This window comes from Lissotriton helveticus, chromosome 4_1, assembly GCF_964261635.1.
Source record: "Lissotriton helveticus chromosome 4_1, aLisHel1.1, whole genome shotgun sequence".
NCBI classification, from domain to species: Eukaryota; Metazoa; Chordata; class Amphibia; order Caudata; family Salamandridae; genus Lissotriton; species Lissotriton helveticus.
The window spans coordinates 1,512,253,950-1,512,278,600 of NC_136063.1; the positions used below are offsets into that span (position 1 = coordinate 1,512,253,950).

Consider the following 24,651-nt stretch of genomic DNA (forward strand, 5'->3'; position numbering starts at 1 on the left):
TCAGTTTTAAACACCACTCCCCCATGGCCAAACAAATCACATAGTCTTCCACCTTAGCAATCATATATTTTCTGTTCATTTTTCAAACCACCTTCCTGCCCATCTCTACGTACAGGCAACCTGGATAAAATAGCAGCCTTAAAATTCTTGTCACCTACAATATTTTCCACTTTGAAGTTAAACCCAAGCAGCTTTGTGACTAATTTTGCCAGTCTTGCCATGTCCTTTTACATTTTTTGTCTTGATAAAATATCCAGTAGTGGATAATCAAACTTCTTGATATGAACTAATCGTGGCCTCTTTGGCCCCATCCAATTGGAACAGTTCAGCCACCATACAAAAAACACTTGTATCCGCTTTCACCAAAGTTTCACAACCCTCAAGATACAATTGTAGAGCTGGAGTTTAAACAATGATCTGTTTGTTTAACACAAAATTGTCCTGATACAAGGGAAACCATATACGTTCAGTGTTTTGTTTCAATGAATTTCTGAAGCCTTTTGTGAGATCTGAAACATTTCTAATGAATTAATACAAACCCAAGACCAATCTCTGTTTATCTATGTCACTAGGACAAGGAGTCTTCACAAATCCATCCACTCAGCTTCAGGTTTGACTCCCTGACTAGATAGAATATTCCCCAAGTATTCTACCCCATTCACATAACCAATGCAACCCTTAACCCAACTACAAGTTCCTGCAAAATTTCTAGTACTCTATCAAGGTTTGCATAGTATTTATCCTTTGTTTCAGCAAACAACAAGATGTCTCCCTGAAATACAACTCCATGTGTCACACATTTTAGCATTCTGGTCAGAACCTTCTGGAATACAGAAGCCACTGAGGCCAGTCAAAAAGGCATGCTGCAGAACTAAAAAGTACCATTGGATGTTACAAACACCGTTCGGATTGATTCACAGTCGTGCTCAAATCTTCTATACAGGGGGAGATAAATTCTCCACCCACCTGCTATTTTTTAGACACTGTAGGTCGATGCATAGGTGTAACTCCCCAGAATTAGTTTTAGTCAAAATCACCAGAGAAAGCCATAAAGTATCATCAGCTGGGGGAATTATGCTATCTTCTTGCATTTTCATGAGAATCTTGGCCAACTCCCTGAGAAATCCGCCTCTTTTACATGGTCACCCTGCATATTATTTTTTTTTTATTTTTTGTTTTTTTTGTTTTAAACTGAATGTGATTTTAATTAAGGTTGGATACTAAAAAAAAAAGGGACATTTACCAATGCTTTAACAAATGGGGTTGTATGTGGAGGCAGATGGAACGCATTTTGTATAGGTTGTTTTTCACTGAATGAAGCATACTTTGCAAGGCTGAGCAGGTTTTTAAAAAATTTTTTTTTTATTGCAGACATATAGAAAGATATCAGTAAACAATCAGTATTCCAGCTAGTCACCGGTAGTAGTGCACTGCACAGTCAGTAGAGCAACACACGGCCACTTAGCCCACGCCCCGAAGGTCGGGCGGCAAATATCATTAGGGCGCCGGAAATTCAAGAGCATAAACAAGTGTGAGCATCCAATGAACATTTCGAGTATCTGCTTTTTCTTGTTTACCCCCTCCCTCCCCCCAATAAACCAACCAAACAATACGCGAAAGAAAGTAACTTAAACAATACAGTCACGAAAATAGCAGCAGTTACATTTCCAATTCCCCCCCTCCACCCCTTTCACAGCCAGTAGATTCTCTCACAATTCGAAGCCTCAAATGTCCGGTGCCTCATGGCAGCCCTCGAGTCCATCTTGTCTCCTCTCATTCTTGTTAGCAGTGTAAAGCAGTCTCTGTGTGTTGGCCAACATTTAACATACACAGCCCTCACAGCCCTCCGTCTAACCCGTGATAGTGGCGCCATTTGGACCAAACTCTCCGGAATTTTTTGGGACACCCCCTTGCCTTATAAGTGACTCTCTTAGCTGCCATATAGAGATCCAGTCCCCTCCTCCATTCTTCTACTCCGGGGGTTTCGGCGCCCCCCAGTATTTTGCGATGTCCCTTTTTGCCACAACCAATGCGAGAACTAGTAATGTAAGGAGTGGGCGCGCCAGGTCCACCTCATTGGTCATGCCTAGCAATGCCAGCTTGGGCTCCTGTTGGATCGGGACCCCCAAGACCTCCTCAAGTTCCTTGAATACCTGTGTCCAATATGTTTGTATTGTGTCACATGCCCAAATAGTATGATAGAAGTCCCCTTCACATTGGTGGCATCTAAGACACCGTGGGTCTTCTATTTTTCCCATTGTACAGAGGCATACTCTATCATAGTAGGTTCTGGGGAGCACATTGAATTGGATGAGTCACAGTCTTGATTTGATTGCCACATCCCTAGGATGCATTAACACTATCTCCCAGTATAGGTCTTCCATGTCTCCCACCTCTGCCTCCCACGTAACCCTGAGTTTCGCCAAGTCCCCTAGCATATTATTAGTGAGGGTTTTATAGGTTAAGGAGACCGCCTTACTCGTTATCTGCTCTTGGAGGAGCCGCCCCTCTAATGGCGCATATTCTGGGATATCCGTGAGTGTGACGTTTTGGGCTCGCCATGCGTGCCTTTACTGGATGTATTTGAACTGCTGTGTCTTATGTAAGCCGAACTCTGTTTGAAGTACTTGAAAAGATTTCAGCTCCCCTTTGACTATCACATCTCCTATATTGGAGATACCGATATCGTCCCACCTTTGGAAGTCTCGTAGCTTGTTGAGTTTGGTTAACCACTGGCAGTGCCACAATGGTGTCTGCCGTGTGAGCTTCTTTTCCCAACCCATGTGTCTCGTGGCTTTAGTCCATGCAATGAGTGTGAGAAACGTTGCCGGGAGGAGCAGTGCCCTGCTAGCACTTCCGTAGAGATAACACAGTAGGTTGTGGGATGACATTTTAGCTCTCTCCAGGGCCTACGTCGGGTGGTCCGCCGGGGCATGGAGCCAGTCATTAATCGGCGTCAAATGTTCCGCCCAGTAGTAGGCCTCCAGGTTGGGGAGCGAGATCCCCCACTATATTGATGCCCCTGGAGCGTAGAGAGGGCCACCCTAGCATGTTTGCCTAGCCAAAGAAAGGAACGCAGGTCAGCGTGGATCTTAGTGACGACCGCAGTTGGTAGTGGGTAATATTCGTTCTGTAAGGCATAAAGGAATTTGGGGAGAGTGACCATTTTGTACATGGCCGCTCGGCCTAGGAGCGTAAGTGGGAGCCTGTCTCCAACGGTCCATATCCGTCCCTGCGTTCAATATGATCCGTTCCAGGTTTCTTTGGAACGAGAGGGTCTCATTCAGTGTTATATAGATCCCGAGGTATTGGAAGCCTTCGGTGGTCGTCTGTAGTCTCTCCGGTAGCCTCCCCCACCTGTCCCATCCCCCGGGGTCATAGAGAATAGACTTGTGCCAATTTATTTTGTATCCCGCCTGCCCGCCATATTGCTCTAATTCCCGGAATAACTCCGAAATGGTGGTCTCCAGTTTAGTTATACACAGTAGGACATTGTCTGCATATTTCTTGTGTCGGCTCCATGTCCTTGCTTGTAAAACCAGAGATGTCCTTGTTTTGCCGGATCCTGGCGGCGAGTACCTCAATAGTGAGCGTAAAGAGGAGGGGAGACAGGGGACACCCTTGTCGGGCACCTCTCTGTATCCAGAACTCACGCGGCCTTGTCCCGTTCACCCTCATCGCGGCCCTCGGGGAAGTGTAAAGAAGCCGGACCCATTTTATAAAGTTTGGTCCAAAACCAAACTTATGAAGTACTGCATATAGAAATGGCCAGTGTACTGCGTCAAACGCTTTCTCGGCATCTAAGGAGAGGAACCAGTGGGGTTCGCTCCGCCCCCACACTTCCTGGAGCCAGTTATGGGTTCTTCTAAGGTTCAATTTAGTAGCTCTATCTGGTAAAAAACCCGATTGATCCAGGTGTATAAGGCCCGGAATAACCGCTCTTAAGCGAACCGCTAAGATGGTTGCCAGCAGCTTTACTTCCGTATTAAGTAGTGAGATGGGGCGGTAGGAGGCACAATCATCTCGTGGCTTGCCCTCCTTGTATATTGGGACAATAGTTGCACTTGCAAGATCTGGAAGGAGTTCCCCTTCCTGAAAGGCACCAGTAAAGAGGCCTTTATGCTGGTGCGTCAAGAGGTCCGCTGAGCGCTTGAAGAACTCAGCCGGGAAGCCAATCAGGCCCGGGGTTTTGCCCGGTCTCAGCTTAGCAATGGCTTCCGTAATGTCATCAGTCGTAATGGCCGCCTCTAAATCCACCAGGGCCTCGGGAGGCAGCACCGGTAGGTCCGTCTGTTCCATGTAGTGTAATGCTTCCTCACAAGTTACAAGATCTCGGGATGCATAGAAATTTTCATAGTGCGAAGCAAAGGCCTCCGCAATCTCAGTGTCGGTGGTAGCACTAGTGCCGTCTGTATTAGAGATACTATTCACCCATCTAGACGCCCGCTCCTTTTTACTGAGCCACGCTAAAAGTTTGCCTGACTTGTCGCCCATGTCGTATAGACGGGGCAGTGTGGCGAGGGATTGGGTCTTCGCCTCATTAGTTACCAATTCCTTGTATTGTCGCTGGGCATCAAGTAGCCTCCTAAGAGTCTCGCAGTTTTTGCGGGTCTGGTACTCCCTCTCCCATCTCAAGATAGTCTGTTCCAGGACAGCCACCGCAGCCTGGAATTTTCGTCTTTCCTCTCCCAGTCTGCCTTGTATCCTATCTCGTAACACCGGCTTTAGGGCTTCCCAAAGGGTGACACTCGATTCCACCGTTCCCTCATTTTCTGCAATATAGACCTTAATATCCGCTCGAATGCCTCTCAGTATGTCTACATTCTGGAGATCCCAGGCCGCTAAGCGCCAAGAGCCTGTGCCCCTGCACTGGTTGTGTCCCACCCTCACAAACAATGGTGAGTGGTCAGATATGCCTCTGGCCTTATATTCTGCCGTATCCTCCACACTCAAGTACTGTCGGGACATGAAAACAAAGTCCAATCGCGAGAACACTTTATGGGCCCCAGAATAATATGAGTAGGCCTGCTGTGTCGGGTGTAACCATCTCCAGATATCCGTGAGTCCTATAGTGGACATCTGACTGAACAGTGGGGTTTGGTGCCCTCCTCTCCCTGCGGTCCCGCAGCGGTCTTGTCCTATATTCATAACGTCATTGAAATCACCTCCCACCACTTGTATAGTGTCCGCTGTGTCCAAAAGAATGTCCGAAAGCGCTGTAAGCGTACGGGTCTGTAATTTGGGCGGAGCATAAACCGAAATTAGCGTGTAAGTGCGTCTATTCCAGCTACCCTGTACCGCAGCGTATGTCCCTTGTGAATCTATCCAGGTGCATGTGGTGCAGAATGGTGTGGAATTTTTAATGATGACCGCTACCCCTCTGGAGTCTGACGTATAGCCCGCATGAGCCAGAACTCTATGCCGGCCCCTAGCAATGAAGGAACACTGTGTACCCCTGAGGTGTGTTTCTTGTAGGAGGGTAACATCCGGGTCTACCCTTTTTATGTAGGTGTTCATTAGACCTCTCTTAACTCTGGAGCCTAACCCGTTGACGTTCCACGTCAGGATGCTCATTCCCTTATCTCCCCAAGGTGGAGTGCCTAGGGTATTCGCCATTCAAAGATATGGTAGGTGTATGTGAGTAGTCTCTGGCACGCAAATGTGGTGTGGAGGTTCAAAGTTCCCTGCTGCATTCTCACCACTGAACCCCCCCCCCCCGGCTCACCCTATCCGTTCCCAACCTGGATGAACAAAAGCAGACCCCCCTCTTCCCCCCCACCCCGCCTCCCTCCCCATCCAGTCCCCTCCCATCACGAGACGGAACTGTCCGTAGGAGAAGGCCTGTCGCCCTCCCGTACATCCCTCCCTTCAGGTTCTCCTACGTCCCCCCTCCACTACCTGTCAAGGAGAGAGAACAGAAACACAAACTGATGCAAACAATAAACGAGATTAACAAAAAAGGGCGTGTCAACTTGCGTGCTTCCCATCATTGAGCTGCATGTCCAAGAACACAGTCCACCATTATTCATGATTTGGAGTCCTCAGTCTCTGATTCGGGCGCACTGTGCTGTCCAGATAGGTCCTGCTCCAAGACTCGGATCGCATCAACCAGCGGATGGACAGATTGGCCCTCCTCCTCTCCTCCCTCCCCTCCTGAGGTGCGGCTTTCGATTTCGTCCTCGTCGTCCCCCTCCGAGCAAGCCGTGCGTCGTAGACAGGAGAATCTCGAGCCCGATTCTGCAGCTCCTCCCGGGGAGGCCGATTGGCCTGTCCGCGTGGTTCCCGAACCACGTCCCCGATAGGGTGTTGCCGGCGGTTGCCTCTTCGTCCTCCTGGACTTCATCCTTCGGCTGTTCCCATTGTGGACCACTCCACAAAGACCTGTCAAGCATGTCTCTTCCGACGGTCTCTCTGCTGTTGAGGATCGGGCGCTCCTCCAGCCACTGCCAAGCATCCTCCGGATGGGTGAAGAAGAGCGACTGCTCCTTGTATAACACCTTGAGTTTCGCAGGAAAGAGGAGCATGTATGAGATATTTAAGTCTCTAAGTTTCGCCTTCACGGCATCAAAGGAGCGGCGTTGTTTTTGCACCTCCTGGCTATAGTCCGGAAAGATCATGATGTGCGCATTTTCTAGGCGGATCTCTCCCAGCTTCCTCACCTCTCGCAGGATTAGATCCCGATCCGCGAAGTTAAGAAAGCGTGCAATGACCGGACGCGGTCGTGCTCCCTCCGGTGGCTTTGCCAGGAGTGCCCTGTGTGCTCTCTCAATAATGAAGCAAGGTGAAAACTGCACCGCTGGGAAAGTTTCCATCAGCCAGGTGTGGAGGAAGGACACCATATCCGCCTTCTCAATCCCTTCTCTAAATCCAACAAAGCGCAAGTTGTTGCGTCGCGCTCTGTTTTCGGCGTCATTGACTTTCCACAGTAGTTGGCGATGGGATGCCTTGAGCTCAGCCATGTCTTTCCGAAGAGTAGAGATCGAATCCTCGGCTTCTCCCATCCGTGTCTTGGCCGCAGTAACTCTCTCCGACAAGTTCCAAAAGTCCTGTATCAGCAGTGTCACTTCAGAACCCACCTCCCCTATTTTAACTTCTAGGGCCGCTCGGGACTCCTGGATATCGGTCCGGGAAGCCTGTATTGCCTCCATCAGCAGTTCAGTATCGGACCGTATACCTGACGAGGCCGGGAGGGGCTCAGCCACCTGTCTCTGCGTGGCAAAATTGTCCATTGGCCCCTGTTTAGGTGGCTTGGACAAGGGGTCCTTCTTCCCCATATTGTGTAAGCAAGTGCGTAGGGCCAACGCGGAAACCCCCTACCTCCCAGGCAGTAGTCGTGTCCCAGAGGACGGGACGTGGTATCCGCTACTCTCCCGGGATAGATCCCGCGGTCCACTGTCGCCTCTGGTCCGTGCTCCTGGGTACCCGCTTGACTGATGAGTGGTGCCTGTCGGTCCTTTCGGATCACTGTCCTCTGCCTTTCGCCTCCCAGGGGTGGTCACCACGTCCCCAGGCCCTATCACTGCCTATGCCGATCACCGTTCCGTGGGGAGTCGGGGGATGGAGGTGTTCGCATGTACAACAATCGCCACGTGTCTAGGGCCTCCTCCGGATATGCTGTGCCCTGGCGTCAGATGGCAGGTGTAGTGGGCGAGCTCTGAGGCGTTATCCTCCGAGCCCGCGGTCAGCCGAGGGTATTACCACCTGCTCCCTCCACTGGGCGGGTGTCAGGGAGTGAATACTCTGTCACAGGGTGTCGGGGCCACCGAGGCATTCAAGGCCAGCTGAGGGGGTTCCTCCGTACCGGTGCGCGGCTCCGGCCGCCATCTTGGTAAAGTATTAAGCCCGCAGCAGGTCCGCGAGTATTCCCTCGGCGGTTCCCTCTCAGGCCCCCTCTGAGTGAGGTCGATGTCTCCTGCTTCTCTGCCCCTTACCTTGCGGGCCCCCCGGGCGATGTCTCGACACCTCGGCTCACTCCCTATCTTGGCACTGGCAGTTCCGCCACCTTCCTGGGAAGGGTCCGATCACTTCCGCCGAATACTGCCCCCAGCACCGGGGCATCCAGGCGCTGTCGGTCACCACAGGAGGTGCCGTGCACTCCGACACCGTTATCCGAGTACTTCTTCGGATCCTGAGGTCGGGTGTCAGCACCTCCGTCTAAGTCCGAGTGCCACGGCCGCCATCTTGCCTCCGTCCGGGCTAGGAAAGCGGCAACAAGAAGTCTGTAAATTAGGCGATTCCGGTGGGGATATATCTCAGTGCTCGCCTCCGCTGGTCCCTGCTATGGTCTCACGCTTCCCCTGTTATTTTGGTGTAATTGTGTAACGCAGGAATGTCGGATAACGAAGCAGCTTGCAGGGAGCTCAGGAGCCACACGTCCTAACACGCCATGGTGTTGGCCACGCCCCCCGGTCACCCTGTATATTTCACCTTTTTTCTGGACCCTGTTTTTACTGGACTTAGAATTCTCTGCACTACTACCCCTGCTAAACAGGTGTAAAGTGTCTGTGCTTCCCATTTAAACATGATTAAATTAGCATACTCCTAATGGCACGTTTATCTTGCCTATATGTCCCTAGTATATAGTGTAGAAAATGCACCCAGGACCTGGAATTTAAATGTCACCTGTGGACAGCAGCATCTATTGTGCCATCCACAGGTCAACCTACAAAACATTGCTCCAGACGAATCATGTGTAACCTGACTGCTGCAGTGTAAAACCTGCAGTTCAACCTGTCGAAATAATGATTTTAGACAGTCAAAGACCTCCCTTTAAAAATATAATTACTCAACCCTATGTAGGCCTTGTAGGCCACAAATTAGTATGTGTGGTAATTAATAGTGGGGCATGTAGCAAATGATTGCCACCATGTCCCTACAGTGACAAAGCCCCACTGTTTCAGGCCTGGCTATCCTGTATAGAAAATCAGAATACAGATTGAAATAACATTTCTCTTTCTAATTTTGAACTACAGAGAACAATGATGAAAGCACTATTTTTATTAGTTACTAAAAATCCAATTCAATGATGAGTCAGATTTCTAAGGAATATTAAGGAAACATAACTTTTAGAAAGCTACCTTTACCTTGACCGGAGCTCTTGGAGGCTAATTTGCATTAACTTTCGAGCGGTTGTCCAGCCTGTACTTAGCCTATCAGCATGTGTGAAATTCCTTTCACGAGCCACACAGAAGGCCACTTTGATTTACAGGTCGATCTGAATGAATAGGGATGGCTCCTCTGAGCTCAGCTGGAAGTACAGGGTGTGGATTGCTGACCCTCCTGTTGGCACCACATGTCAAATCCTGCCTGAAAGATAAGTCTAAGGCATATATCTGTAAAAGGTTTGCCTCTTGGAAGCGATCAAACAGAACCAGGACACAATTCTTTCTTGTGCATCCCCAGACTGGTTTCTGGAGGCCCTTGCTTTGGCTTACCAGACTTCTTTCTCACATTTTGGTGTAGGTCCATAGCCTGCTTCAAAGTGGGTTTTAATATTAGATTCTGAAGGTTACTACTAATTTGCAACAGTACACTACCCTACAAATACCCAGTTTTCACAGCCCAAGTTTAGTGTAACTGAAGACTTTGGCAATCTTGGGATTGCCCTGGCACATTGCAGTTTGAGCTTCTTTACAGAAAGGCAATCAATAACTACTGACAAAGTAGGTAGGCCAGGGCCTGGGAACTCTTATACCATCAGTTAGGGCGTGCCTCAGCGTCACCCCATCACCAACTTGTGTCAGCCATAAATGTGGCACCCCAAGGCACTGTGCTGAGAACACTTTCTGGACATGCTGAAGATTAGAAGAGGACTGGAGCTGCTATCTGTGACCTGATAGGAGACCTGAAGGACTGGACCTGCTCCCTTTTTTACTCAGGACAAAGTGGACTCCAATGGTCAGCTGGCTGATCTCCTGTATGGCTACAGGAACACAACATGCTGCAAGAGGATTTCCTTTTCCATGAAGTGGCCAGCTGATCATTGTCAACTTGACATGGACTGGACTTTGCTGTCAGCTTCTCCCTGATATCCTGAAAGTCTATAAGTGCCTAAGTGAGGTCCAGGTGGCCTTAGAAGTGACAAAGTCCCATTATGCTTTGAAGGTTAAAAGAAATTGCAATATTTTTTTCGGAAAGTGAAAAACTTCCTATCTGATGTAGGACATATAAACTTTTTCGAACTTTCGACTTCTAGCCTTCTATGTGGACCAATCCACTTTGTGTATGCGATCTGCGCATCATCATGGTCGGCCTCAAATTGTACCTAGGTCCCCGTTCAATATGAACATTGACTATCTTTGATGCTTTCTGCTTTTTGGTGCTAGTTTCACCTAAAAATGTAAAAACTGATGTCTTTGATCCCCCTTATTGATTTTTGTCATTTTTGTGCCATTTTGTTTATTACATTTTCTCAATTTTTTCAAATTTGGTTCAGGATTGTTATTGCTTTCTGTTTGCACTTTATTACTGTTTTAGGACTCTATAAATACTTTACACAGTGCCTTATGTTAATCCTCTCTGCTCTATGCCTTAGCTACCAGACGGATGCTTTCAGGTTTAGTGACTTTTAAGGTTCAACCTGACAAGACGTGTTCTTATTACGCAGTCGGCCACCTCAAATAATAATACACTTTCTTACACTCCCTCTTACATTCTGTGGTACATTCTTAAGCCTTTGTTTAACTGGAACACTGCCATCTTTTGCTTGGAAAGGGTGGGCAAAATCCTTGATTCTTCCCACTTTGTTGAGGAACACTTGATTAGCTTAGCTGTTGTCACTTTCACTATTTCCTTCTGAAACAAGAATTTTTTTTCCAGGTCTGATGACCATGTTGAAAATCAGCCTGGTGTCACCATCCGAGTACATTGGATCCACTGTGAGCCATATACATTTTCTCTTTTATCTCCTTGACCTGAAAGACAATTTCTGCCCCCAAAAAATCTACCTGATCTATTCTGCTACTTTCGATTGCAGTGGTTGATACATAGGAAGGTAACAGCATTATCTTAGACTGTTAGTCTTTGTATTTTTTCTATAGAAATACTTGTGATTCTTGCACCAGAATCTAAAAGTAGTAGCATGTATTTACCCTCAATGGTTATGGGTACATGAAGATCCCGTAACATTTATAATTTTGAGCACACTCTACTTCCACAACCTCTACTGAAAGGACAGATACATTTATTTTGCTTCCTACCATGTTAACTTCTTCAGAGTACAATGCTGAGCAAGGCATTGTCTGGCTCGCCGTTTGACCCGTGTCCACCCTAGGTTCTGAACCTTATCCCAGATATGATAGTTGCAAATCTTGCAGCCATCTTCAACACCATGTTTATTTCAGAAGTTTTCCTGCCTTAGTGGAAAAGGGCCTCCATTCTTCAGCTTATAAAGAAACCTAACCTGAGCCCAGTCGACCCAAACAACTGCCTGCCCATTTTGCGACTTCCACTTCCAGCTAAACTTATAGAAAAAGTGATTAATTCTCAGCTCACACAGTACATACAAGAAAATCAGTTGCTGGATGAGACGCAATTCGGCTTCAAGTCCGGACATAGCACTGAGTCAGCACTGATTAAAACCACAGAGGATATAAGGGTCATGCTGGGCAGAGGCGGAGCTGTGGCACTTATTCTCCTTGGCCTTTCAGCAGCATTCAATAGGGTTGTCCTTGGGATGTTGATCAACCGTATCAGTACTCTGGGTATTAAGAATAGGGCTAAATTGCTATTGACCTATTTTCTTACTGATAGACTACAATCATTAACAATGGGTAACTTTTAATTGGCTTCCTTTTCTCTACCCTGCAGGGTTCTGCATGGCTCATCTATCAGTCCAACTCTGTTTAACATTTATATTACAGAGTTGGCTCTTCTGATGAAATATTCTGGCCTTGCATTAACCTCATATGTGGATGATACCCAAATTGTCCTGTCCGTCTTCAAAAATGGTACTGAGGTCTCAGCCACTTTTCATGATAACATGCTAGCAATTAGCTCTTGGATGAACAAACACTGCCTTAATCTTAACTCAGATAAAACCAAGGTGGTTCTGTTCGATAATCTTTCTCCTGCCTGGCCCTCTAGTTGATGGCCAGAACTGGGATTTCCCCCTATCCCACCGACCAAAGCAAAAAATGTACTTGTGTTAATAGATGAAAGCTCAGTTTCAAACCGCAAGTCAGTTATCTGATCTCTTCCTCCTTCTACCTGCTCTGAATAATCAATAAACTATTCCCTTTCATTCCTGTGGTAGCTAGAAAGACAGTAACCACAGCATTAGTCCTTTCAAAACTGGATTACCGCAACAGTCTTCATGTTAACATGCAGGATAGAAACGTCAACAAGCTACAGATGGTGCAGAATGCGGCTGCCAGGCTTCTTTCTTAAACCTCCAAATTTAACTCTATGGACAAAGAAATTCGGCAGTTCCACTGGCTTCTAGTAAGAAGCTGTATAAATGTAAGGCTCTATGCATAGCCTACAAGGCTTTACATAATACTGGCCCTGAGTTCCTGAAACACTCCTTTCAGAGATACACTCCTGGCAGATGAATGCGCTCACTAGGGGCAATTCTCATGGCGACTCCTAGAATCTACAAAGCCAGCTGGGAAGGTAGAAGCTTTGTTGTTGGAAACACAAAGCTCTGGAATAATCTGCCCCCCCCCACATCAGAGGATTGTCCACGCTCATCTCCTTCAGAAAAGAGTTAAAAACTTGGCTGTTTAACAACTATGCTCCTTTCCTGCTCATTAGTAGTCAGCGCCAAGACACCTCAGGGTATATGTGCACTTAATAAATTGCTGTTACATAACATAACAAGATTTCGTTGCTGAATTAGCTGTAATATGAACCCCTTCAAAGTTGCAATATGCAGCCAATACCTTAACTACAGGGATGTAAGAAACAGTTGACTCATGTGACATGCCGCGGCCAGTGGTGGGAGTACCTGCGTGCCGTGACGTGGGGAGGGGCAGGGTGGGGGGTAGTAACGTATGGATTACGCAGTTTAACATGTAAGTAAACAATAAATAAATAAAACGAAATTTGTTGCACGCACCTCATCGCATTAGGTGATGCAGTGCACACAAAAAAATACGTTTTATTCATAAATATGTTAACTTACCTGTTAAACTTCGTAATCCATACATTACTACCCCCCACCCTGACCCTCCCCCTCCCCACGTCACCGCCTGCAGGTACTCCCACCACCGGTCGCGGCTGCATTTGACCCTAATACCCTCTGGAACAATGTTAGAGGATGAACCACAAAGTTTACCTCTACTTCAAAATAAATTTTAAGTTGCTTCAAAGTGATTTGATATTCAACTAATACTTCATCTTCTGCTGGCATATATTCAAGCAAATGATCAAGAACATTTTACCTTCCCTCCTTAAATAGTAATATATTAGGTTTCTTTTACGGTCCCCTTTGATTCTCAGACCATCTTCGGTACCCAAATGGGCAGCACTGGATCATAACATAAAAAAGCATTATCTGTCGACCAAACCAATAACCCACCATAAAGTCTGCGCTAACATATTACATCATTGGCTTGAAATATGACCTTCACAGGATGTATTTGCCACAAGAGGCAAAAAATTTCTTTAGCACAGGCTGACTTACTCCTTCCTCCTTTCTAGCTTGTCTATCAACACACTGTTTAGAAAATGTGTATATTAATGTCAGTGTGGCTCCTCAGCAAATGTCAGCTATTCTAGTATAAAAAAATCAATGTCGTTTCTTCCTTACAAGTTGAAGATACGTGCATCATATGTTGATGTTTGCTAACAATCCATCTGACATTGCCTGCATTGGAAATGGAATGTGATGTGGAAGTGCAAAAGCCACAAACAATTGTTTAGTTTTTTTGATGATCTCTGTCTGATAAATATAACTTCAAATCTATTTAACTTGAATCAATTTAAAATAACGCACGTTCATGGCCCTATGTGCCACATTTTGAAGATTGTATAAGAGAGCTACTAACTGTGGGGGATATTCTCAAGAACGTGTGATACCTTCGCAAAATTAACTTAACGCAACTTTCAACATCACAGTCCATCACAGGAAAATAATGCAGTGTTAACTAAGTTTTCACAACATGGAGGCACCATGAGATAGGCCCCCGACAATGTGTCAAATGTCAGGTCTGAAGAACTTTGATAGGGCTGGCTGTGAGACTCCTCGGACTGGATGTTGTTGGTTGGAAGGTACCAGAGGCCAACAGATGCACCACAGCCAGCAGCTTTGTCTGAGGGGGGATGTTGGTTGGGCGCTGTGTTGGTACCGTCAGCCTGTGGGCTATGATGTTCAGGATGTGGAGGATGGTTGTCCTATTGAACCTGTAGTGGGCAATGACATACTCTGGTGTTAAGTCTGTGAGGCTGGTGCGTTTTCTGAAGGTCCGCGGTCTGTGTCTGCGCTGCCTCTGTGGTGGCCAGGGGGGGTTGGGGCTGGGGTGCGGGGGGCGGTGGATGTTGTGGGCCTGTTGGGGCTCCGAGCTGCATTATCAGTAGATCCATGGCATCTGTTGCCCTTCAGGTGTGGCTCTGGGCTAGACTCCATTGTCTGGTGCTGTCTGTCGTCTGACTTTACACCAGGTCAGGGCAGGTGTTAATTTCCTGCTGCTAAGGCACCTTATCGCCTGTTTTGGTTTCTTATCGCCCATCTGGATGGTCGTTGAGAATGTTGCGGAGTGGTTGCAGGTTTTTGCACAGGAGCGCCTACTCTGCATCTCATTGGCGATAGTTGCCGGGGTCATCTGTGGCGATGTTTTTTTGCGGCTGCTATTGCAGGTAAACTGGTGATATGGGCTGTTAGCACCAGCTTGTGAATGGGGTGATAAATTTATCGCAAATTAAGCTGCGATAAAGTGCGGTTAACTCGGCGATAAGTCCTTGAGAATATGCCCCTGAGTTTACTAATGCAAAAAGGTGGTGCTGCTTTTGGTAAAAACTGTGGGTATGTTTTTAATGCTGCATTGTGTTGTTGCACATTTTGTTACGACTCTCTCACAGGTCTGGTGGCTTAGTGGACTAATGCATCCACTGCAGGGGCCTGTGTTTGACCGCATCGTCATAGGTTCAAATCTTTTCTGGTCCCCTCAGCCTTTCATCTATCTGAGGATGATAAAATGAGTACCATTGAGTTGAATAACAATAAATGTCTGTTATTCAGTGCCTTGAGACCCACGGGTGACAAGTGCGCTTTACAAATACACGTTATGTTATAAATCACTAACCCCTTCAATAATGTAATTTTGACTAAAAAGAATATTATCTTTGTAAAGTTCTGCAGTATGCCATAGTGTAGCGGCTCAAATGGTGATCTAACGAGGTGAGTAGGAAAAAGTGTTTGATTCACCCTAGGTTTGGTGATATTACCTTCTATTAGTGCTTTAAACAGACAATTCTTGAGTGGCCTTTGGAATAGTGTATGGCTATCAAACATATAAAAATGTTTTACTGAGAAAAGTGATTCCATAGTAAAAAAGGTTTCAGTAGTAAATCAATGGTCTGTGTTTTTCTGTATTTCAGGTTTCGTCATGCGAAAGATGTAGCTGTGAAGCCAATGGAGACGTGCTGTGTACAGTGTCTGCGTGTCCACAGACAGAATGTGTGGATCCAGTGTATGAACCAGAACAGTGCTGCCCCATCTGCAAAAAGGGTAGGTAGCCAGTTTATATGAAAATATGTGCACACAACATATTACAGAATGGCGCCTGGGGCAAACCTACTTAGCTTCCTTTTTTCCATTGTCTTTTAATCATGTCGTGCAAATGGGTTTAAAAAATGTATCAAATAAAAAAAACGCCTCATACTTGCATGTGATTTGTGAAATGACTGGGTCCCTTCAGCCTATGTTGAAGATGGAAAAGTGTGCATGTCTCCACACACAGATGGTTCCTTTGAGGAACTTGTTTCCAGGTTGCATACATGCTTTTTTTCTTGGTGGCCTACTGTCCCTTGGTGAAATTTCTAATTAATTACGTACCAGTGCTTAGTTGGTTAAAAAAACATCAGTGGAGGTGTCAACGGTTTTTTTAGGAGCCTGCTTCCAGTGCTGCCAAATGCTAGATTGCCCAATACCAAAGCTGCCTCTCTTTTCCACCACCATGCACTCAAATAATTTTATGTCACTTATGCAAGTTCTTTTCCATCCCTGTGTACCCTCTTTGTGTGCCAATGCCCATCACCTGCAACCACCAGCACACGTTAAGCACTGACAATTACAAATAAGTGTACTGGATTTACTTGACAGCATGTTGTGGATTGAACTGCTATCCGAAAAAATCAATTTGATCTCAGTTGGGTCTTGAAATAAGCTGTTGGTTAGTTTCACTTGGTATTTTTTTAACTGTAGTTTCTTTTCAAATATTTATAGAATGAATATTTTACTGTCCAGAAACCCATATGCAGTAACTGTATATCGCTCAAACTATTTCTAATTGTTTTAAAGAATGTCCATCAGGTAAACAACCATCCAAGCATTGTTCAACTCTGTACCCAAAGGTGGTGAGAAATTGATTCAGATGCTGTGGAAGACATAGTTGCACTCTTATCTCGCCCTGAAAAAGAAAGCTTGCAACAATTTTGAGGATTAACTACTTTGTGGGCCAGGATTTACTAATCTTTCATGCAATGCAACACAGCTAGGCAACTTGCTGCGCTGCGTTGCATGAAAGAAAGAGAGAGACCAGAAATTCACTGTATTTACTAAAATGTGGCACACAGCTGTTCACTCATTGTTCTGTGCACTTCAGGCAGCCAAGTGCAAACGCAGGCACCCTTCTGCCATGGAATACCTTGCTGCAAAAACACAGTCCTTAGAGGCATCTTCCTACTTCTACTTGCCCTGTAGAATGCAGTGCATGTGGAAAGAGGAAGTAAGAAGGAGAAATTAAGATGATTATCCTTGTTGCGCGTCTCTTGGGTAATCATGCCATTTTGGTGCAAAACTTGGGTTTATTGCCTTTAGTAAATCTGGGTTTGTGTCAGACTACATGGGTGAATGCATGGTTATGCCCATGCTCCATCCTGTGTAATGCCTACCCGACAAAGTGTAGCACAACACAGCGCAAGATGCTGCATTGAGCAACTATGTTCTACAAAGCCATGCAAGGCAACACAAATCGTTCCTTTCGTGACTTTGTAAATCTCGACTAGCATTTTGCGTCATGGCAGCACCAAAAAATGAAGCACAACCACGATGCAAAATGTTAGCAAATCTGGGCACCAATGTCTTGAATGGAATTGCCTCTTAAAATACTCAGCTCATTGTCACTTGGAGAGATACTATGATCTGGCCTATGTATTTGAATGAAATATCCTTATTTTTAAAAGGATGTGAATTTGATATCATCATTTAGTCCTAATCTTAGAGACCTGATGCCGCTGTTGTTTGTTTTTTGCTAAAATGCTCCTTCTGAACGTGCTTCAATCAGGTCTGTCACCATTCTATTGCTAACTAATTGGCCACAACACCTACTTAATTACGCCTTCCACCATGTTTTACCCTTGTGCTAATTAATTTTTTGTCGAGTCTATCTCTTTGATACATAATGTTCCACAGCTGTTTTTCCTAATCTGTACTCTCTTCCTGGTTCTGAAGTACTCATTGACCAAAATCAAAGTGGTTTAAGGGCAATGTCTCATATTATGTTTCATTTGTTTAGAGTTAGTCATATTGGAATATGGCTGGTAATGACCTAGGCAACATCCTGCCATTTTAATATCTTCTTGCTGCTGTGACTGGGGACATTAACATCATTACGGCTTTCTACTGATTTAGATATTTCATGTAGGATAGGGAAAATCAAGATATACTGTTTGGGGAAAACTTTAAAAGTACGACTACGTTTAGCTTTCCAAGGTAGATAACTCTTTCTGGTAGAAGAACTGTTGACCCAGGACCCCATAACACCACATACATTTTGACAATCACAAAGAAGAATATACAATAAAAATGGTAAAAAAAATTCAAAAATCTATTGGCCCATTCTTATTATGAAGATTAATTATTTAATCGAGTGACTTCAAAACATCTACACTAAAACAAGCTACATAAAAATCCAACTAAAATAGTTATGGTACAAATATAATACTTTTATACATAGTAAAAGGTCTTCAGTAAAGTCTCAATTTCTTTGTTACAATCGGGGTTTTCCAGTCACCAGTAGCAGGCGCGAATATAGCCTTATAGCCAACCGTAACAGGCTATACCGGCCATGAAAGGCCCGCTCCAGTGTTAACGGTCCGAGCATAAGGCAAGGGCATTGAACAAGGGAGCAGGGCATTAATGCCGGAATGGCCCAGCTACGGAGGGCTATAAGGCTATTAGACCATTCTGCCATTGGAGGGCAGAATGTTCTAACAAATAAAGCAAAATCCTCACTTTGTTCACCGAAACAGCTGGGGAGGACAACATTGGACTGTTTGAGCTCCGGGCTTCTACCGGCCGTTAGACGCCCGGAGCTACTCCATTGTCTTCAATGCAGCTCCCAACATTTCAATGTTCTAGTATAGCCTTAGAGTCCGGCGTAGCAGACTCTACCAGTCATTAAAGGCCCAAGCCAAAGACGAGGACCTTCAACAAGGGAGCGGGTCCTTAATGGCCGGTAGGACCTGCTACAGAGGACTTTAAGGCTATTATAACATTCTGTCCCTAGAGGGAAGAGTGCTCTATTTTGTAAAAAAACAAAAGCCTGTTCCTCTCGGGCTCCGAGAGGCCTTTGTTCACAGCAACAGCTGTGATATGAAAAAACACATTGGAATGTTGCTCTCTAGGCTTCTACCAGCCAGTAGAAGCCTGGAGCCCTCCCTCGTTTTCAATGGAGCGCTCAGCATTTCAATATTGTAATAAAGATTACAATTATTCAAATATCGGGAGTTGGCAAAGTCTGAGTAATAAATGATAACTATCAATGGGCTAATTAATTAAATACTACATTAGTAAATTAGATATGCTAGGCGTATTTTCTCTAATAAGAAAGTTAATTCTTCTAGATACATTTAGCAGTGCAAATGAGTGAACAATAAATTCCACCTTGTGTTCAATGTAACTTTTTTTTGCTTTGCAAGCAGAAGCTCGTGTAATGGTATAATTTGGAACATTGCAGATAGAAGGCATAAATCTATAAAGTTTAAGATTATGGTGGCTCCCATACGAGTGTCTGGGGAAAAGTTTACATTGGTAAAACGTATTCACTTGTCAACAAGTTTATATTGAAAAAATATATTCAATTATATTTTTTTACTCGAGAAAAAGACATCAAAAGTAGTAAGGAAAACCCCCTTTCCTTGCAGATGATTATGTTTCTTTTTCTTGGGCTGAAAAATCACAGAAAAATAAATGAAGGGAAAAGATGAAGGCAACTTCCCGGCTACATGAATAAAAGAACAATCATGTGGTTCTGGCCCATATGGGATTTACATGAAAAAAAAAAGTCTCTTTCAATTTCAAAGTCAAGACTTGTCTTCTTTGAAGTATTCGGTCCACATCTCACAGTTGTCTGATTGTTCAGCGAGCAATGTTCTCTTCTGCAGGGAGCAGGCAATGTGCATTCTAATTCTGAATTTCGACATTAGGCTATGCTTGCTTTAATGAACCCGCCTCTCCTTTGGGATGCGTCTATGCATATCATCTCACAGGGATTGTTACTTGTAAAAATACAGGCCCTCTGAACATGCGCACCTTGTGGTGAGTGGGGGCCACATACTCTTTGGTCCAGTAATTCTGCCTCCACTTCGAGGCTACTTCAAGTATTGCACCTCAAAGGAGCGCTTTCTGATCCTGCGGGTTTAATCAATAGTTTGCTTTCATTGATTTTCCCCATGATTTAGTTGCTGTACAAATAGTAGCGTCAAGTAGAGCAACACCCTTGAAGTCACGTGCTTCATCTAGCCTAAATTCAAGCAAAATACTTGCTGTCAACATGTGGCGAAAGATATTACCACCTTGGCAGAATTCACGCCGCAGTGCTGGTGATATATTGAGTGGGTGGGGTTCGGACGGCCCCCGGCTGTCCTCCGCACACGCCCACTGTGGCGCCGTCGGACGCATGGAAGGGGTTAAAGGTGAGCACAACCACTTCAGTACAGTGCAAGCCTGTCTTATACTTTAAAGAAGCAACAAGGTTGAATGTACAGGCCTGTAAGGTTCATGAATGCTGTTGCACACAAGCCCCTTGCGCTGACGGTGCATCACTTTAGGGGCATATTTACAAGCCCCTAAGACCACCGGAGCATCACTTTTTCTGACCCTTCGGTGGCGTTCTGCCATTCCCCATATTAACAAAGTGGCGCTAAGCCACTTAACAGGACTTAATGCCACTGTGTAAATATGCCCCTTTCCGCAGTAGTCCACTGTGACAAAGGGGCAGGCAAAGGTGGTTGCTGTTGGTGTTCCACCTGAACACCGATTGCTTTAGTGATGCTGCCCCAGATTTACATGGCTGGGGCAGCGCCAAAAACTAAGGTCAAGTAATACCTGATCTTAGGATGGCGATACGAGGAGAAATTATTAATTTCTCCTCGTTTTTTGCTCCTTCTATGTGTGTAGAGCAAATCGCCATGAAGGAAACAATTGACACTGCAGCCCAGACACCTGTGCAATATGGCAGTAGGGTGCCTGCACTGGCACTAGGCAGATTTATTAGTGCCAGCGGTAGGGTAAATGCAGGTGTGCGCTGTATTTTTGTAAATAAGGCGTATTCCTGAGTTTTGAAAATGTCGGAGGGCGGCGTTTCCTAATTTGGCATAACACAGTGCTCTGTCATTTTCTTGTAAATATCCCCCTTAATATGGGAAAAGGTGATGTGGCGGCGCAATGGATTTGTAAATAAGCCCCAAGGTCTCCACATCTGTCAGTCGGCGATGCCTATGGCCCTCAGCTTGCACAGTGATCCATTCATTTCAAGCGCCAGCTCTTCCTTTCCAGCTATTAGTGCTGGCAAATTGGTAGCAACTTAGTATTGTCTTATGTTTGTCTTGAAAACATCCTGAACTCGTGCTGCTTTCGTTTGTGGGGTCAGCTATAATTGCTACAAGTTAACTGCGACGATTTAAACAACAGGACTCCATGTTGATGGAATGTGGTCTAGTGTGGACGGCAAATAAAAACAAGGCCCTCTTGACAAGCACGTTTTCGAAAATAGTAGGCTGCTTAACAATTAAGAGACTTGCATTACAGGCATGATTTATCTACAGAAACACAGTCACCTGCTCTATCGACGGCTCTTGTGTCGTCCTTGTCTGATGTGATTGGAGTCGCGACCGGATGCTACATTTCCGAATTATATATTGCTTTTTCTTTTTTTTGGTATAGCAGAAAACGCATCGACACCATATGGAAATCAGAAGAGTTTTCATTGTTATTCCGAACGATTGTCGGGGACGAAGGGCAGAGGAATTCTCTTCCAGCAAGTAGCTGCCTGGGAGATTAGTACTATCCGACTGTCCTGTATCACCACTGGTGAGCTACACGGAGTTGTTACCAGTTCGAAGATTACATCGATCAAACCATGGAGAAATGTTCTTCTCTATAATAGTCGTTTTAAAGCCGAGTTGAGCTGTCTCTTCTTGTGGTTGTCCTGTACAATAGATCATTGTGAAACAGCACCCGCATTAAGCTGAAAACAGCAGGAGGACCACCCCTGGGGTTTATACATTCCACAGGTGGGGTTTCATATGTATTACAGCTACAGATGTACAACAAGAAGTCAGTTCAGAGCCACGAGAATGTGATACAGATAAAACAAGCATTGGCATAGCCAATAGGTCTCCCCTATGGGACCTTCCAAGTGTTTACCTGAGCTACTGGCGTTGCCAATGTGTTTAAGCTATGTTGTAGAGCATTGTGGCTGCTGTAGCATGTTGACAACTTTTAATAACAAGCTACATTTGGAGCTTAGAAACTAACACTTTGAAGTGGGATAAGAACAAGGATATCAGTCATAGTTCAGGGACTGTACTAATTAAGACACATTAGTGGTCCGAATTGTGCCGCAGGGGGTTTGAGTGCCTCTACCTCGCCTTCAATGCTGTGTTACTGATCACAGGCATGTTTAACAATGCAAAAGGTGAACGTGATGCTGATTTTGTTTCGGTGCACCTAGTGCCCAGCATGTGCAGATTAGTCTTCTAATTAAACAATGTAAGTTAATCAAAGGAGAAAGCAACAACTACTACACCAGGGGATGTTCGCCTTCAAGCACACATGTTCCAGCACAGTCACTACAACAGCTGTAGATTTGCCACAAAACGGCAACACAGGAAATCATTTTAATCAGTAAGTAGCATGCAACACAATTAATTACTTCTGCCCTAAAACACTTTCAAGGCAGCATACCTTTGTTTGATGTACAGGTAGAGTAGTGATATGCATAATTCAGCGAGCTACATTAACCCCTAAATATGGTCTACACAGTTAAAGTGACCTGGTATTCTTTTAAGTTCAGAAAAAGTTTATTAGGACAAAAGAATTACAACAATGTGCAGAATATTAAAACAATGAAGGCAGTAAGTTCATAAACAATGTAACAAGTGGGTTTAGAAAATAAAGAGAGTATAAACATAACAAATAAGAAATGCAAATACAATAAAAAATAGTGATAACATAAGCAATATTGTACAAAAGAAGGTATAAATATAAATATAAATGAACACAAAGGAAGTCATGGAGGTTTAGTAACTTCTTGCTGCAGAGGTCTAGGGATAGTAAAGCATCTAGCATGAGCGTCAATGAATAAAATGACCGGAGCCCATAAATCAGAGCGCTTGGATGCCAAATGTGATGGATATACAAATGTAGTGTCTAGCCGGTGATTGTAACAGACCGCATACCACCATGCTTGATATGAAAGCTTAGTAAAATCCTTCCAGTTTCTCGTTATTTGCTGGAAGGCTACTGCTATTAGGTCAATTATTTTGACATTAAAGTTAGAATGTTCCCAGAGTGAGGATACGCTACCTAAAAAAATATGTTATGTAGAAAAGGGATGAGTGGACTGAAAAATCAAGTTTAGTTGATTCCACACTTTTCCCAAAAAGGGCTAACAAATTTACAATTAAAGAGTAAATGGAATAAATCAGCATGTTGGGCCGAACAGGACCAGCATTCATGTGAGACATCAGCGTGGAATGAGTGGAGAGTAAGAGGGGAGAATAGAAGTCTATTATATATAAAGAAGAGCGTTTGCGTTGTGTTTGCAGCCCTGGAAGATTTCCTACGTTTAAGCCAAATTTTATCCCAGATGTCGACATTCCAGGAGGTGTCAAAGTCCTTTTCCCACTATAATTCTGTCTGAGTTTTGACTCTTGAGGTGGATGAGGTATGTAAAAAACAGTAAATGGTAGAAGCTTTAGAATGAGCAAAGCAACAGAGAATGCAGTTTAACAGTATGAGTAGAATCAATAGAGCTGTTTAAAGGAGGTGGTCTAAAAGTCAGGGAGGCAGATTGGATAGCTTGTGTAAGGAGGGAATATTTCGAGCAAAGAGACGAGGGAAAATCAAAAACAATACGAGCCTGTGCAAAGGGTAGAATTAAATCCCGATTATATAATTGATTGACCCAGATCAGCCCACGGTGTCTCCAGGTTTTCCAATAGAAAGGTTTATTGTTAATTAAGATGTGTGAATTATGCCATATGGGAGAGTTAAGAAAAGATGAGGATGGTGTAGATGGAATGAGTTTAGAAGTAAGTTTAAGTATAGGAGTGAAAACAGATTGTGGTTTGCGTGTAAAAGATAGGTATTCCTGAAAGGAGATGGGAGAAATGAAAGATCGTTCTAATGTAGTCCAGAAAGGGCAAGGTGCAGAAGGGTCAGAGAGCCATCGTGACGATTGAGTCAGCATGAAAGATTTATGATAAGAGGATAAAATAGAGTTAATTTTCCTAAAATGCTTGAGAGGGAGAGACAATGGGATATTTGAAATTGTATATAAGACTATGGGAGAGAGCATAATTTTTATGGTATCCAAACGACCCCACCAAGATAAGTATAGTGGATGCCACTTTGACGTTAAAGAAGATAATCTTTGTGTACAATTATCCATGCAACGCGATACTGTCCCCGCCACGGTTGAGGTAAAGTGTAGACCTAAATATTTGATAAATTGAGGACTCCATGAAAAACCCGAAATAGCAAAATCAGCACTAAAAGTATATTTTGTCAAGGGCAGAATTTCACATTTGTCTTTATTCAGTTTGTAGCCAGAAACAGACGCAAAGGATTGCACCTCTTCTAAAAAGGCAGGAAGAGAGGATTGGGGCTGTGACAAAAATAAAAGCACATCGTCAGCATAAGCCGCCATTTTAATATTGGAATCATTAAAAGTAAAACCATGAATGTTATCATTTTGACGAATACGGAGTAGGAAAGGCTCCAGGGCAATATTGAAAAGAAAAGGAGATAGGGGACATCCCTGTTTAACACCTCTAGCAAGATCGAAGTAAGAGGAGGCACTACCATTCGCTGTGACAGCTGCTCTAAAAGTGGAATATAGGATAGAAATAAGAGCCAAAATTTTGGGACCGAATCCAAACCACTGAAGTGTACGAAAAAGGTATGACCATTCAACTCTATCAAACGCTTTTTCAGCATCCAGAGCGATGGCTGCTAGAGGATGAGACATACGTGAGGCTTTGGAT

General features: G+C 44.6%; 1 protein-coding gene across 1 annotated transcript in view; it reads left to right on the forward strand.

Moving 5' to 3' along the window:
- Nucleotides 1-24,651, forward strand: part of VWC2 (von Willebrand factor C domain containing 2) — a 690,185-nt gene that overhangs the window by 370,326 nt on the left and 295,208 nt on the right. Inside the window, exon 3 of the mRNA XM_078685832.1 lies at nt 15,538-15,667. Coding sequence (XP_078541958.1) covers nt 15,538-15,667 — 130 coding nt within the window. The remainder of the gene's footprint in view (nt 1-15,537; nt 15,668-24,651) is intronic.